The sequence below is a fragment of the Chiloscyllium punctatum genome, chromosome 31 (assembly GCF_047496795.1).
Source record: "Chiloscyllium punctatum isolate Juve2018m chromosome 31, sChiPun1.3, whole genome shotgun sequence".
Taxonomy (NCBI): Eukaryota; Metazoa; Chordata; class Chondrichthyes; order Orectolobiformes; family Hemiscylliidae; genus Chiloscyllium; species Chiloscyllium punctatum.
In genome coordinates, this window is record NC_092769.1 from 70,776,739 (window position 1) to 70,793,148 (window position 16,410).

At 49.7% G+C, this 16,410-nt stretch overlaps 1 protein-coding gene across 1 annotated transcript in view; it reads left to right on the forward strand.

Moving 5' to 3' along the window:
* The first annotated feature begins 463 nt into the window (after positions 1-463).
* scyl1 (SCY1-like, kinase-like 1) overlaps positions 464-16,410 on the forward strand; it is a 262,401-nt gene continuing 246,454 nt past the window's right edge. The window contains exon 1 of the mRNA XM_072551241.1: positions 464-676. Within this exon, the coding sequence (XP_072407342.1) occupies positions 464-676 (213 nt within the window). The remainder of the gene's footprint in view (positions 677-16,410) is intronic.

Consider the following 16,410-nt stretch of genomic DNA (forward strand, 5'->3'; position numbering starts at 1 on the left):
GGCAACAGCCTTGTAAATCTTTCCTGAACCCTTTCAAGTTTCACAACGTCCTTCAGAGAGCTTATCGTCAGCCAGCCCCTGGGTTGTACGCAGGTAAATATAAAGTAGATATTCCTATGTACAGTCATGCTTTCACACTGCCCCGTCCAATTGGCACCACTGGATGGGATCACGTTCATAAAGAAACGCTTGTAAGTCCATAAGCCCATAAGACACAGGAGTGGGAGTAAGGCCATTCAGCCCATCGAGCCCATTCTGCCATTCAATCATGGCTGATGGGTGTTGCAACGCCAGTCAGACTTCTGTAAGTCAGGGAAGTGCCCCTTCTCCCCACTCCCTGTACACCCTTTGGTCCCCTTTTGCAAGGAAGGGTACGTTTACATCAGAGGCACGTCAGGGCTACTTCAGGTTGGCAGAGTTGAGCGGGGTTGGGCGTCAAGACCCATTGGTGGATAGGACGATGATGGCATCATGGGAGTACCAACTAACCAGTAATCCAGGGCCTTCACCAACCACCTTCTTTCGGCTTCAAAACACACTCCAAGCAAAATCCGGCGAAGACTATGCCCAAGTGGCCACTGTTGTTAAAATCTCACTTGGGTCCCCACTTTCAGGGGGATTGTTTGGAATGGTGATCAGTGAGCAAGCACAGGGCCTGACGGCTCGAATGGCCTCCGTCTGTGCCAGAAACACTGTCTGGCAGGTTTAGCATAACCTCTCAACCTATGTGCTGTCTTCCGAAAGCCCTTGAGTTTAATTAACTGCTTTCCAAAGCTCAGCTGTCAGCTTGAAAGAATACAACTGTAGGTCTTGGCACCCTCTTTCCGAACTGCTTCCCCTTCCACCTGCTTCCTTCCCCTGTCCAATCTGAAGATTCTTTCAAGCCATTCTCTTACGGTGGCTCAGTGGTCAGCACCGCTGCCTCACAGCACCAGGACTCCAGGTTTGATCCCACCCTCGGGCGACGGTTTGTGTGAAGTTTGCACGTTCTCCCTCTGTGTCTGCATGGGTTTCCTCCCACAGTCCAAAGATGGTTAGGGTGGATTGGCCGTGCTAAATTATCCCATAGTGCCCAGGGATGTGCAGGTTAGGGTGGATTGGCCGTGCTAAATTGTCCCATAGTGCCCAGGGATGTGTAGGTTAGGGTGGATTGGCCGTGCTAAATTGTCCCATAGTGCCCAGGGATGTGCAGGTTAGTGTGGATTGGCCGTGCTAAATTGTCCCATAGTGCCCAGGGATGTGCAGGTTAGGGTGGATTGGCCGTGCTAAATTGTCCCATAGTGCCCAGGGATGTGCAGGTTAGGGTGGATTGGCCGTGCTAAATTGTCCCATAGTGCCCAGGGATGTGCAGGTTAGGGTGGATTGGCCGTGCTAAATTGTCCCATAGTGCCCAGGGATGTGCAGGTTAGTGTGGATTGGCCGTGCTAAATTGTCCCATAGTGCCCAGGGATGTGCAGGTTAGGGTGGATTGACCGTGCTAAATTGTCCCATAGTGCCCAGGGATGTGCAGGTTAGGGTGGATTGGCCGTGCTAAATTGTCCCATAGTGTCCAGGGATGTGCAGGTTAGGGTGGGATTGGCCATGGGAACTGAAGGGACCGGTTGGGAAGCTCTTCGGAGGGTTGGTGTGGACTTGATGGGCCGAACGGGTTGTGAATAGTTCGAGGAGCGATGTATTAAATAATACAGTTGACTTGTGCCTTGACACTCGCTGTTACTTGTGTTAAATCCCTCACGCACCGCCCCATCCTGAGTTCCATGACCCCCTTGTCGGCACTCTATGACAATCTTGTGCAGCTGAGGCAGCGTGAGGCCGGTTACGAACTGAGCGCTGGAATTAAGTGACTCACCGTGACCCTGAAACCATTGGCGATGGTTGGAAAATCCCCAACTGGTTCACTGGCGTCCGTTACCGAAGGGATCTGCTGTCTTTACCCGGTCTGGGCCTGCACGTGACTCCAGACCCTCAGCAACATAGTCAACTCTCAACTGTAACTCTGGGCAATGAGAGCTGGGGCAATGAACATGGCACCAGCCCTCATCCTGGGAATGAATGGACCAAAACCTCCCTTTCTCTTCCCACCTGATGCTGTGGTCTATCTTGACACTTCATGGTTAAAATCTGCTTTCTTTCTCTTGCTAACTGGAAAGCCAAGATGATTTTTCACTGCTCTGGTACATTTGTGCGGTAATGCCTGTTTTCAGGGGGAGGCGAACAGCGCTGTTCATTGGTGAGGACAATAGATCGTTAAAGAGGGAGAGAAAACGTATTGCGAAAACAATATTTCTTTCGGGCATGTGTCGGGGCCAGGGAAGATTAAGAATTTAAGATTTGGTTTGTGAATAATTCAAGGAGCGAGGTATTAAATAATACAATTGACTTGTGCCTTGACACTCGCTGTTACTTGTGTTAAATCCCTCACGCACTGCCCCATCCTGAGTTCCATGACCCCTCCAGACTTGCCACTCTCCAGATTATCTCTGCCCCTCCAAATCCTGCTACCCCACCCCCCCCCGATTCTAATCTTTCTACCATCACCACTGTGCCTTTGGTTCCCTGATTCCCGAAAGCAATGGAATTCTCTCTATTTCTTCCCTGCCTTTTTAAGATGTTCCTTACACAAACATCCGCTCCAGAGTCAGAAGCAACAAGTGCTGGAGATCGCAGCAGGTCAGGCAGCACCCGTGGAGAGAGAGGACAAGCTAACGTCTTGAGTCGAGATGACTCTTCATCAGAGCTGAAGGGAAGTGTGGAGGGGCACAGCCCTTACGGTGTGGTTTGGGTGGCAGGGGGTGGTGTGGGTGTTGGGTGCTGACAGAAAAGATGTTCAGGTGAAGTCAACGGAATGTGACTCAAAACCTACATCTGTGAAGCATCTTGGGACGTCATGTTGGGGTTGTACAGGACGTTGGTGAGGCCTCGTCTGGGGTACTGTGCCCAGTTCTGGTCGCCCTGTTACAGGAAGGATGTTATTAACTTGGAGACGGTTCAGAAGAGATTTACTAGGAAGGTTTGAATTTTGGAGAAAGGCAGGGACACTTTTCATCAGAGTGTCGGACGTTGAGAGGTGACCTTATAGAACCATGAGGGGTATCGATTAAGACAAATGGCGGGTGTCTTTTCCCGAGGGTGGGGAGATTTCAAGACAAGGAGGCATATTTTTAAGGTGAGGGGAGACATGAGGGGGCGACCTTTACACAGACAGTGGTCGGTGTGTGGAACGAAATTCCCGAGGAGGTGGTACTTTTACAATGTTCGAAAGACGTTGAGATAAGTCCATGAATAGGAAAGGGTTTGGAGGGATACGGGCCAGGAGCAGGCAGGTGGGACTAGTTTGGGATTATGATCGGCACGGACGGGTTGGGCCAAAGGTTCTGTTCCTGCGCTGTATGACTCTATGACTCTGTGTTACTAGGTTGAAGCTGCAGTATTACTGCCAGCTGGTGACTAATGCAGAGGGAAGCCACTGTTTAATAGGAGCAGCACAGTCATCCTGAGGTCATTCAGTGGCAAGAAACATTGGCACCACAACAGGTGCCAGGCCATGACCATAACCAACAAAGCAGAATCCAACCATCATCCGCTGGCATTACCGGCGCTGGATTCCCTCACTATCAGCATCCTGGAGGGGTGGTTAACCATTGACCAGAAACTCAACTGGACCAGCCAGGGATACATGACAAGGTGCCAACTTAGAGGAGTGGCCAAGATGAGGAGAAATGCCTTCTCTCAGGCTCACGTTGCGAGTCTTTGCAACTCCTTGTCACAGAGAGCTGTAAGGAAGAGGAGAGGGGGAAGGGTAGAGTCCTTGTCTATAGTTAAGGCTGAGACAGAGAGATTCTTGCTCAGTCAGGACAAGGGCAGGAAAATGGATGTGAGGAACGCAGGGTCAGCCATCGAATGGCAGAGCATTCTCGAGGGGCCGAACGGCCTACTCCTGTTTCTATTTCTTCAGGTCTTCTGGTCACCTGCATCGGCTGAGTTAACAAGAGGGATGGGCCATCCTAGGAGAAGGGAAACTTATTTTCAGTTTATAGACATCTCCAGATTGGGTTGACCCCACTTTTTATAGTGGGGTCATAGAGTTCTGGATGTAGGTTTGCTCGCTGAGCTGGAAGGTTCATCTTCAGACGTTTCGTCACCATACTCGGTAACATCATCAGTGAGCCTCTGGATGAAGTACTGGTGTTAGTGACCCGCTTTCTATTCATGTGTTTAGGTTTCCTTGGGTTGGTGATGTCATTTCTCACGGTGACGTCATTTGCTGGGATGATGTCACTTCCTGCTCTTTTTCTCAGAGGGTAGTAAATGGGGTCCAAGTCGATGTGTTTGTTGATAGAGTTCCGGTTGGAATGCCACGCTGCTAGGAATTCTCGTGTGTGTCTCTGTTTGGCTTGTCCTAGGATGGATGTGTGGTTCCAGGGTCATAGAGTCCTACAGCTCGGAGACAGCCCCTATGGGCCAACCTAGCCCATGCCGACCAAAATGTCCGTCCACGCTAACCCCATGTCCCTGCACTTGGCCCAAATCCTCCATGTATTTGTCCCGATGCCTTTTAAATGTTGTTAATGTACCCGCCTCAACCACTTCCTCTGGCAGCTCATTCCATCTGCGTACCCCCCTCTGGGTAAAAATGTTGCCCCTCAGGTTCCCTTTTATTCTTTCCCCTCTCACCTTAAACTGATGCCCTCTAGTCCTCGATTCCCCGACCCTGGGTAAAAGACTGAGTGTATTCATCCTGTCCATGCCTCTCACAATGTGGGCATGACTCGAGGGTCTGCGTTAGGGGGAGGTTGGACAAGCGAGGACTTTTTTCTTCAGAGTGTAGGAGACTGGGGGGGGATCTTACAGGTAGAAATTTGAATTGAATTTTGAATTGAATTTATTGTCTCATGTACCGAGGCACAGTGAAAAGCTTTGTCTTACGAGCAACACAGATCACAGAGTTAAGGAGCATCAATAGTAAATAATTGGGAATCAGCGGCAACAGCAAAAACACAGGGACAGGCGAATGTTTGTGAGGCCATTCGGTATTCTAACAGCAGTCGGGTAGAAACTGTTTGGAAACCGGCTGGTGTGTGTGTGTTCAGGCTTCTGTACCTTCTCCCCGATGGTAGAGGGATGGTAGAGGTAGAGATTTCTCCTCATCTCGGGCACCCCTCTAAGTTGGCACCCTGTCATGTATCTCTGGCTGGTCCAGTTGAGATTCTGGTCAATGGTAACCCCCTCCCCCTCCCCCAATGAGGGAATCCAGCGAGGGCAATGCCGGAGAATGCCAGTGGATGGTTGTTTGGTGCCTGCTTTGTCGGAAATGATCGTGCCCTTGGGCACCTGTTGTGGTACTTAACCACCGAACGACCCAAAGTGGGGGATGGGTGAGCGAGATTAGTCTCGCACCTCTGCCAGCAGCTGAAGTGAGATGGTTTCGGGTGGCGTCTGGTTGTGGCCAGATTGATGTGATCCTTGAGCAGCTCTGTTGGTTTTTCTGAAAGACCGGGTAAATAGAGCTTCTTCATTGTTACAGGTCAATACCCACCTCCCCCTCACCGTAGGAGAGCGACTTATTCCCCCGAGTATTCGAGATGGGGGCCTCTGCCTTTTTTCCACGTGTTTACTTTGAAGCTGTTGGGTTTATCTGAAGCCATTCAGGCAGTTGGCAAATACATGTGTATTAGTATTCAGGATATTCATCACCATCAAAAACGACAGTTTACAGCCAGATTGTGTGCCGAAAGGAAACTGATTTCCGAATGCGTTAGACTAATCCCATGAAAGCAAATTGCCAAGATAGCATCACTCCGAATTGCCAGTTAGCTCACGGCCACAATCCCAAGCTGACGCTGTTAACTTTATACAATGGCCTTCCTTCCCGAGAGAGTAATGTTACTTCATAGATTCCCGACTGTGTGGAAGCAGGCCATTCGGCCCAACAAGTCCACACCGACCCCTCCGAACAGTTTCCCAACCAGACCCATTCCCTGATATTTACCCCTGACCAATCCACCCTAACCTGCACATCCCTGGGCACTATGGGACAATTTAGCACGGCCAATCCACCCTAACCTGCACATCCCTGGGCACTATGGGACAATTTAGCACGGCCAATCCACCCTAACCTGCACATCCCTGGGCACTATGGGACAATTTAGCACGGCCAATCCACCCTAACCTGCACATCCCTGGACACTATGGGACAATTTAGCACGGCCAATCCACCCTAACCTGCACATCCCTGGGCACTACGGGACAATTTAGCATGGCCAATCCACCCTAACCTACACATCCCTGGACACTTTGGGGCAGTTTAGCAGAGCTAAAATATCGGTGAGGGGGAATAGGTCTGGGTGGGTTACTCTTTAGAGTGTTGGTGTGGTCTTATTGGACCGTGTGGCTTCAATGACGTCAACTCAGTGTCTGCCTTTGTAAGATCCTGCGTGACCCCAGGTTTGGAAGGTGCTGCCTGAGGAGCCTCGGGGAGTTGCTGCAGTGTGTCTTGTAGATGGTACACACTGCTGCTACTGAGCATCGGGGCAAGGAAGGAGAGGGTGTGGTGCCAATCGAGCGGGGGCTGCTTTGTCCCTGGATGGTGTCGAGCTTCTCGAGTGTTGTTGGAGCTGCCCTCCTCCCCCCATCCAGGGGCAAGTGGGGAGTGTTCCCTCACCCTCCTGACTTGTTCCTTGCCAATGGTGGATAGGCTTTTAGGGGGGTCAGGAGGGAGTTACTCGCTGCAGGATTCCCACTGTCTGACCCGCTCTCGTAAACCACTGTTTAGGTGCTGAATCCAGTTGAGTTTCTTGTCAATAGTAACTCCCAGCATACTGATCATGAAGAAATTTAGTGATGGTAACACCATTGAATGTCAAGGGGGTGATGGTTAGATTCAGTGATGGTAACACCAGTGAATGTCAAGGGGGAGATGGTTAGATTCAGTGATGGTAACACAATTGAATGTCAAGGGGGTGATGGTTAGATTCAGTGATGGTAACACCATTGAATGTCAAGGGGGCGATGGTTAGATTCAGTGATGGTAACACCATTGAATGTCAAGGGGGTGATGGTTAGATTCAGTGATGGTAACACAATTGAATGTCAAGGGGGTGATGGTTAGATTCAGTGATGGTAACACCATTGAATGTCAAGGGGGTGATGGTTAGATTCAGTGATGGTAATACCATTGAATGTCACGGGGGCGATGGTTAGATTCAGTGATGGTGACACCATTGAATGTCAAGTGGGTGATGGTTAGATTCAGTGATGGTAACACCATTGAATATCAAGGGGAGATGGTTAGATTCAGTGATGGTAACACCATTGAATGTCAAGTGGGTGATGGTTAGATTCAGTGATGGTAACACCATTGAATGTCAAGGGGGTGATGGTCAGATTCAGTGATGGTAACACCATTGAATGTCAAGGGGGTGATGGTTAGATTCAGTGATGGTAACACCATTGAATGTCAAGGGGATGATGGTTAGATTCAGTGACGGTAACACCATTGAATGTCAAGGGGGAGATGGTTAGATTCAGTGATGGTGACACCATTGAATGTCAAGGGGGAGATGGTTAGATTCAGTGATGGTGACACCATTGAATGTCAAGGGAGAGATGGTTAGATTCAGTGAAGCTAACGCCATTGAATGTCAAGGGGCCGATGGTTAGATTGTCTCTTAATGGAGGTGGTCATAGTCTGCCATTGTGTGGGCACGAATATTACTTGCCATGCGACATAAATCGTTGTACCCTTTCGAGAGTTGGCGTTCTTGTGTTTCATTTCCTGAAGAAGGGCTCACGCCCGAAACGTTGATTCTCCTGCTCCTTGGATGCTGCCTGACCTGCTGCGCTTTTCCAGCAACACATTTTTCAGCTCTTGTACTTCAGTCCTGATCAGTGCGTGTTGAAAGTTTTTAACTTCATGGCACCTCTTAAGAATGGGTTTGTGTTCTGTCCCTGCCCAGCAATTATTTGATATGACAGGAAAATGAATGAACCAGCGCAGAAGTTGGTCTCAGAGTATATTTGGGAGTGACACACTACCCACCACAACAGACCCATCGATAGAAAGCGGGAGACAACGCCAGTGCTTCATTGGAGCCTCACTGATGTTACCTCGCGTGGTGACGAAGCGTCGGAAAGCGAACTCACCAGCTCAGTGAGCAAGCCGATAATCTGTTCCTTTTGTTTTATTGAGGGTTAAATTTAACCCGAACAAGTCGGCTCTGACTGGTCATGTGGGCACTGAGTGGGGAAAGGTTGTCTCTTGCTGAGCGTTGAGTCAAACGTCGTTGCGTCTGCAGAGGACAGACCCCGACAGACCCCAGAGAATTGAAGAAGAGAAAGGAAATGATCTGTGCTTAAAGCGAGGCAACAATTTACAAGTCAGCAAAACTAATCGGCCAAAAAGTAGGGTTGAAATAGAACTTCAGCATGCTTTTGTTTAGAATGGGTCAAATAGAGGGGCCAAATGGCCTCCTTCTGCTTCCATTTCAACCATTGAGTACACAAAAAAAGGGATACACTGTCACAGATTTTCATCCTCCATTCATCAGGACAGTATGGCAAGAATGCCCCAACTCAAAGGCAACAACTGCGTGAGAAGTTGGCTCTGATTGGTTGGCATGTGGGGCTCTGACCATGAGAGGCATTGCCATGGTGACCACACCGGGAACCCGCCAGTGCCAAGTGTTGGTTCGAGAAGCTGGGCAGGTTCAAACGTCGGGGTCTGTCCTCTGCAGACGCAACGGCGTTTGACTCAACGCTCAGCAAGAGACAACCTTTCCCCACTCAGTGCCCACATGACCAGTCAGAGCCGACTTGCTCGGGTTAAATTTAACCCTCAATAAAGCAAAAGGAACAGATTATCGGCTTGCTCGCTGAGCTGGTGAGTTCGTTTTCCGACGCTTCGTCACCACGCGAGGTAACATCAGTGAGCCTCCAGTGAAGCACTGGCGTTGTCTCCCACTTTCTATCGATGGGTCTGTTGTGGTGGGTAGTGTGTCACTCCCGGTTCTGTTTCTGAAAGGTTGATAAATGGGATCCGGATCTATGTGGAGTTCTGGTTTGAATGCCAGGACTCTCGGAATTCCTACGCATGTCTCTGTTTGGCCTCTCCCAGGATGGATGCATTGTCCCAATCGGACCTGGTGCCCCTCTTCGTTCTGTGTGTGTGGATACCAGTGGATAGTTGGTCATGTCTTTTGGTGACTAATCGGTGCTCATGTATCCCCGTGGCTAGCTTCCTGTCCTTTTGTCCAGTGTCATATTTGTTGCAGTTCCTGCAGGGTATTTTGTATATTACATTTGTTCTGCTGGTTGTGGGTATGGGGTCCTTTAACTTCACCCGTCGTTGTTTTAATGCGGTCATTGATTTGTGGGCTATCATGATGTCTTGGGGCTGGAGTTGTCTGGTGGTCATCTCTTGAGATGTATGGTAGGGGATGTTGTCTTCCTTGAGTAATGCACTTATCAGGTAACTGTTATTCCTGAATATATTAGATTAGATTGGATTCTCTACAGTGTGGAAACAGGCCCTTCAGCCCAACAAGTCCACACCGACCCTCCAAATGCACCTAACACTACGAGCAATTTAGCATGGCCAATTCACCCTAACCTACACATCTTTGGACTGTGGGAGGAAACTGGAGACACAGGGAGAATGCACAAACTCCACACAGACAGTCGTCCAAGGTGGGAATTGAACCCGGGTCCCTGGCGCTGTGAGGCAGCAGTGCTAACCACTGAGCCACCGTGCCGCTCCTGAATTGTGTGGTTGTTTCCATATACCAAGAGCTGCTGGGAATCTGAACCTGGGGAAACCCAGAAGGTCTTTGGAGTTTTGATGACAGGTCACAGAACCTGATATGTTAACTCTGTTTCTCGCTCCACAGACGCTGCCAGACCTGCTGAGTTTCTCCGCAAATTTCTGTTTTTGTTTTGAATTCCTGTGTTATAAATTGGTGTTCCCATTGAGACTTGGCATTCTTGCGATTCAGTCCTGATGCGGGCAACTTAAAAATCTTTAACGGCATTTGTTTTCAAATGGAAAAGGTGGTTAAAGGAAGCATTGGGGTGAGGTCATGTGTTTCTGTCATAGTCACAGAGTCATACAGCACTGACCCTTCGGCCCAACCAGTCCATGCCGTACATAATCCCCAAACTAAACTAGTCCCACCTGCCTGCTCCTGGCCCATGTCCCTCCAAACTCTTTACTATTCATGTCTTTATCCAAATGTCTTTTAAATGTTGTAACTGTCCCCACATCCACCACTTCCTCTAGAAGTCCATTCCACACATGAAACACCCTCTGTGTAAAAATGTTGCTCCCGCCATGTCTTTTTTAAACCCATATTCTCTCATCTTAAAAAAAACATGCTCCCTAGTCTTGAACGCCATGACCTTAGGGAAAAAAAAAACACCTACCCATTAACCCTATCTATATCCCTCTTGATTTTATAAACCTTTATAAGGTCACCTCTCAACCTCCCATGCACCACTCAAAAAAGCCCCAGTCTTTCTGTGTGATTCAGACTCTCCATAGCCGGTAACATTCTGGTAAATCCCTTCTGACCCCTCTCCAGTTTAATAACATCCTTCCTGTAACAGGGCGATCAGAACTGGGCACAGTACCCCAGACGAGGCCTCACCAATGTCCTGTACAACCCCAACATGACGTCCCAACTCCTATACTCAAAGGACTGAGCAATGAAGGCAAGCGTGCTAAACACCTTCCTCATCACCCTGTGATGCAAACTTCACAAAGAGTTATGTACCTGTACCCCTGTGTCTCTCAGTTCTACAATACGACCCAGGGCCCGACCATGAATTGTACACGCCATTTGCTCCTTTCTTGGACCGAAATGCCATACCTCACATTTATCCAGGTTGAACTCTATCTGCCATTTTTCAGCCCATTGACCCATTTGATCAAAATCCCTTTGTAAACATAGAAAACCATCTTCACTGTCTACAGTGCCACCAAATTTGGTGTCGTTTGCAAACTCACGAACCATGCCTTCGAAATTCCCATCCACATCATTTATATAAATAGACTCATAGAGATGTACAGCACGGAAACAGACCCTTCGGTCCAACCTGTCCATGCCGACCAGATATCCCAACCCAGTCTAGTCCCAATTGCCAGCACCCGGCCCATATCCCTCCAAACCCTTCCTATTCATGTCCCCATCCAGATGCCTTTTAAATGTTGTCATTGTACCAGCCTCCACCACTTCCTCTGGCAGCTCATTCCATACACGTACCACCCTCTGTGTGAAAAGGTTGCCCCTCAGGTCCCTTTCCCCTCTCACCCTAAACCTATGCCCCTCTAGTTCTGGACTCCCCAACCCCAGGAAAAAGACTATGTCTATTTACCCTGTCCATGCCCCTCATGATTTTATAAACCTCTATAAGGTCACCCCTCAGCCTCCGACGCTCCAGGGAAAACAGCCCCAGCCTGTTCAGCCTCTCCCTGTAGCTCAAACCCTCCAGCCCTGGCAACATCCTTGTAAATCTTTTCTGAACCCTTTCAACTTTCACAACATCTTTCCGATAGGAAGGAGACCAGAATTGCAAGCAATATTCCAACAGTGGCCTAACCAATGTCCTGTACAGCCGCAACTTGACCTCCCAACTCCTGTACTCAATACTCTGACCAATAAAGGACAGCATACCAAATGCTGCCTTCACTATCCTATCTACCTGCGACTCCACTTTCAAGGAGCTATGAACCTGCACTCCAAGGTCTCTTTGTTCAGCAACACTCCCTAGGACCTTACCATGAAGTGTAGAAGTCCTGCTTTCCCAAAATGCAGATGACAAGCATTCCTCATCAATGCTCTGTTTAAGGAACACAGACCTGGCCTTCTCTCTCACGCACCTACTCGTAAGCTATGTACACACAGGAACAGGAGGAGGCCATTCAGCCCCTTGAGCCTGTACCGCCACTCATTGAGATCATGGATGATCTGTGGCCTAACTCCATAGATCTGCCTTTGCCCCATAGCCCTTCTGCCTTTCCTGATCAACACAAGACCCTCTCTCTCTCTCTCAGATTTAAAATGAACAACTCCTCCTGCATCTGCACCACCACTTGTGGATGAGAATTCCAAACCTGTGTGTAGTGGCGCTTGGTGAACGCTCAGAGGGTCCCCCACAGTGCTAACCACTGAGCCACCGTGCTGTCCATTGTGGCCCCACACACCCCACCCCCCCTCGCCCACCATGGGCGGTACGGTGGCTCAGTGGTTAGCACTGCTGCCTCACAGCACCAGACACCTGGGATCGATCCCACCCTCAGGTGACTGTCGGTGTGGAGTTTGCACATTCTCCCCCACCGTCTCTGCGTGGGGATTCCTCCGGGTGCTCCAGTTTCCTCCCACAGTCCAAATGTGCAGATTAGGGTGGATTGGCCGTGCTAAATTGTCCCATAGTGTCCAGGGATGTGCAGGTTAGGGTGGATTGGCTGTGCTAAATTGTCCCATAGTGCCCCAGGGATGTACAGGTTAGGGTGGATTGGCCGTGCTACATTGTCCCATAGTGTCCCAGGGATGTGCAGGTTAGGGTGGATTGGCCATGCTAAATTGTCCCATAGTGCCCCAGGGATGTGCAGGTTAGGTTGGATTGGCCGTGCTAAATTTCCCATAGTATCCCAGGGATGTGCAGGTTAGGTTGGATTGGCCATGCTAAATTGTCCCATAGTGCCCAGGGACGTGCAGGTTAGGGTGGATTGGCCGAGCTAAATTGTCCCATAGTGCCCAGGGACGTGCAGGTTAGGGTGGATTGGCCGAGCTAAATTGTCCCATGGTGTTAAGTGAAGGGGAATGGGTCTGGGTGGGTTGCGCTTTGGCAGGTCGGTGTGGACTTGTTGGGCCAAAAGGCCTCTTTCCACACTGTAAGTAATCTAATGTAATCTTCAAATATTGAAAGTGGTTTAGCTTATCCACCCAGTCCTTTCGTGTTAATATCTTTAACGCTGATCAGGCCTCCTCGGAGTGTGTGTGAAATCCATCACATTGACCATCTGTGTCCCATCTTCAGCAGACTAAAAACGTCCCAAGGTGCCTTGCTGGCATGCTGTCAAATATAATTTGACAGCGAGCCACTTACTGGGATATGAGGACAGCTCGATTCAAGGTGATGTTTTATTTTCCCCAGGAGCCTCTCCTGACTAATATTTGACCTCTCAAGCAGAAACATCAAGTAACAATCCCTCTTAACAGCCGGTTCTAAACTGTCCCGTAGAGCCCAGGGATGTGCAGGTTAGGGTGGATTGGTCGTGCTAAATTGTCCCACAGTGCCCAGGGATGTGCAGGTTAGGGTGGATTGGCCGTGCTAAATTGTCCCATAGTGTCCAGGAATGTGCAGGTTAGGGTGGATTGGCCGTGCTAAATTGTCCCATAGTGTCCAGGGATGTGCAGGTTAGGGTGGATTGGCCGTGCTAAATAGTCCAATAGTGTCCAGGGATGTGCAGGTTAGGGTGGATTGGCCGTGCTAAATTGTCCCATAGTGCCCAGGGATGTGCAGATTAGGGTGGATTGGCCGTGCTAAATTGTCTCATAGTGTCCAGGGATGTGCAGGTTAGGGTGAATTGGCCGTGCTAAATTGTCCCATAGTGTCCAGGGATGTGCAGGTTAGGGTGAATTGGCCGTGCTAAATTGTCCCATAGTGCCCAGGGATGTGCAGGTGAGGGTGGATTGGCCGTGCTAAATTGTCCCATAGTGCCCAAGGACGTGCAGGTTAGGGTGGATTGGCCATGCTAAATTGTCCCATAGTGCCCAGGGATGTGCAGGTTAGGATGGATTGGCCGTGCTAAATTGTCCCATAGTGCCCAGGGATGTGCAGGTTAGGGTGGATTGGCCACGCTAAATTGTCCCCATAGTGCCCAGGGATGTGTAGGTTAGGGTGGATTGACCGTGCTAAATTGTCCCATAGTGCCCAGGGATGTGCAGGTTAGGCTGGATTGGCCGTGCTAAATTGTCCCATAGTGCCCAGGGATGTGCAGGTTAGGGTGGATTGGCCGTGCTAAATTGTCCCCTAGTGCCCAGGGATGTGCAGGTTAGGGTGGATTGGCCGTGCTAAATTGTCCCATAGTGTCCAGGGATGTGCAGGTTAGGGTGGATTGGCCGTGCTAAATTGTCCCATAGTGTCCAGGGATGTGCAGGTTAGGGTGGATTGGCCTTGCTAAATTGTCCCATAGTGTCCAGGGATGTGAAGGTTAGGGTGGATTGGCTGTGCTAAATTGTCCCATAGTGCCCAGGGATGTGCAGGTTAGGGTGGATTGGCCTTGCTAAATTGTCCCATAGTGTCCAGGGATGTGAAGGTTAGGGTGGATTGGCTGTGCTAAATTGTCCCATACTGTCCAGGAATGTGCAGGTTAGGGTGGATTGGCCGTGCTAAATTGTCCCATAGTGTCCAGGGATGTGCAGGTTAGGGTGGATTGGCCATGCTAAATTGTCCCATAGTGCCCAGGGATGTACAGGTTAGGGTGGATTGGCCGTGCTAAATTGTCCCATAGTGCCCAGGGATGTGCAGGTTAGGGTGGATTGGCCGTGCTAAATTGTCCCATAGTGCCCAGGGATGTGTAGGTTAGGGTGGATTGGCTGTGCTAAATTGTCCCATAGTGCCCAGGGATGTGCAGGTTAGGGTGGATTGGCCGTGCTAAATTGTCCCATAGTGCCCAGGGATGTGCAGGTTACGGTGGATTGGCCGTGCTAAATTGTCCCATAGTGTCCAGGGATGTGCAGGTTAGGGTGGAATTCAGTACCCTAAACTGAGGAGACTCTAAATCTCCTGGTTTTATATATATATATATTTTCTTTCCTTCTCATTGCCCCCACACCACTGCCTAACTGCAGTAGTGCTTGTATTTTCCCCGGCCCCCACGTTGTGTGTGTGCAGGTGTGAGACACAGTGAGAGGCAACAGGTGAACAAATCTTTATTCAGTATCCACCACCAGGAAGAAAAGACAGAGACCTCTTCTTTCTGCTTCTTAACTGAGGTTGTAATCACAAAATCAAATCCTGCTGCACTTTGCAACCAACTGACGAGAGCAGGACTTATACAGTTAAAATTCAGGCCTTGGGTAACGTTGTAGAACAGAGAGAGCTAGGGGTTCAGTTACATAATTCTTTGAAGCTTGCCTCACAGGGTGGTTAAGAAGGTGTTTAGCACGCTTGTCATAATTGCTGAGACCTTGGAGTGGAGGAGTTGGGATGTCACGTTGGGGTTGTACAGGACATTGGTGAGGCCTCGTCTGGAGTACTGTGTCCAGTTCTGGCCGCCCTGTTACAGGGAAGAAGTTATGAACCTGAGAGGGTTCAGAAGAGACGTTCCTGGGAATGGAAGGTTTGGGTTATAAGGAGAGGCTGGATTGACAAAGACAGGGTGGGGGTGGGGGGGGCAACTGTTTAACGCAGAGAGTGGCTCACTAGCACCGTGAGACAGCAGCGCTGATCACTGAGCCAACCCGCCTCCAAGATCAGGTGATATTTTCTTCACTGAAGGACCCAGATGGGTTCACTCCTCCACTCCCCGATATCACGGCCATCAGTTGATTCCTGATTCCCAATTTTTCCAAATCGAATTCAAGTTCCACAGAACTTTTGCGGATTGACAGTGATAATACCACCATCGTCTCCCCCTCCCTCCTCCTCAGTGTCACGCCTTCCACCCCGGGCTTGGTTCGGCCTCTCAGCCACCCAGGGCGGGGTTGGAGGGTGTGGGGGGTGGGAAACGCTTGCCTTTAGACCTGCCTCAAGGCCTCTGGGTTGATGGTAACCCCTTCCACTGCACAGCGCAACAGCGCTACCTCACACTTTGGAAGTCTCTGAAAAGAGAGGAAATTAGGCTTGGCAGAGGCCACAGAATAAGCCTGGACCACGTGGAGAGGTGAGATACAGAGAGAGACAGAGAGAGAGACAGAGAGAGAGAGACAGAGAGAGAGAGAGGGGTCATGGTAACCTCGGCTTCTGAATCGCAGCAGGCTTATGAAGTTAAAAAAGCCAGTTTTTGTTTTGACAACGCGCCGAGCAACACTGCCGGCAGTCAATGTTAGTGCACCCCCTGTGGTTCTCAATGATATGTTTCACGAAACATCAGATGCTAAAGTACGTGGAACAGATTTTGCTAATAACCCAGCTGAGGTGATAAATCTGTGACACACACACACACACACACACACAGACACAGACACACACACACAGACACACACACACAGACACACACACAGACACAGACACACACACACACAGACACACACACACAGACACACACACAGACGCACACACACAGCCACACACAGACACAGACACACACACATACATACATACACACACAGACACACACACACATACACACACACAGACACACACACAGACACACACAGACACACACACACAGACACACAAACACACACA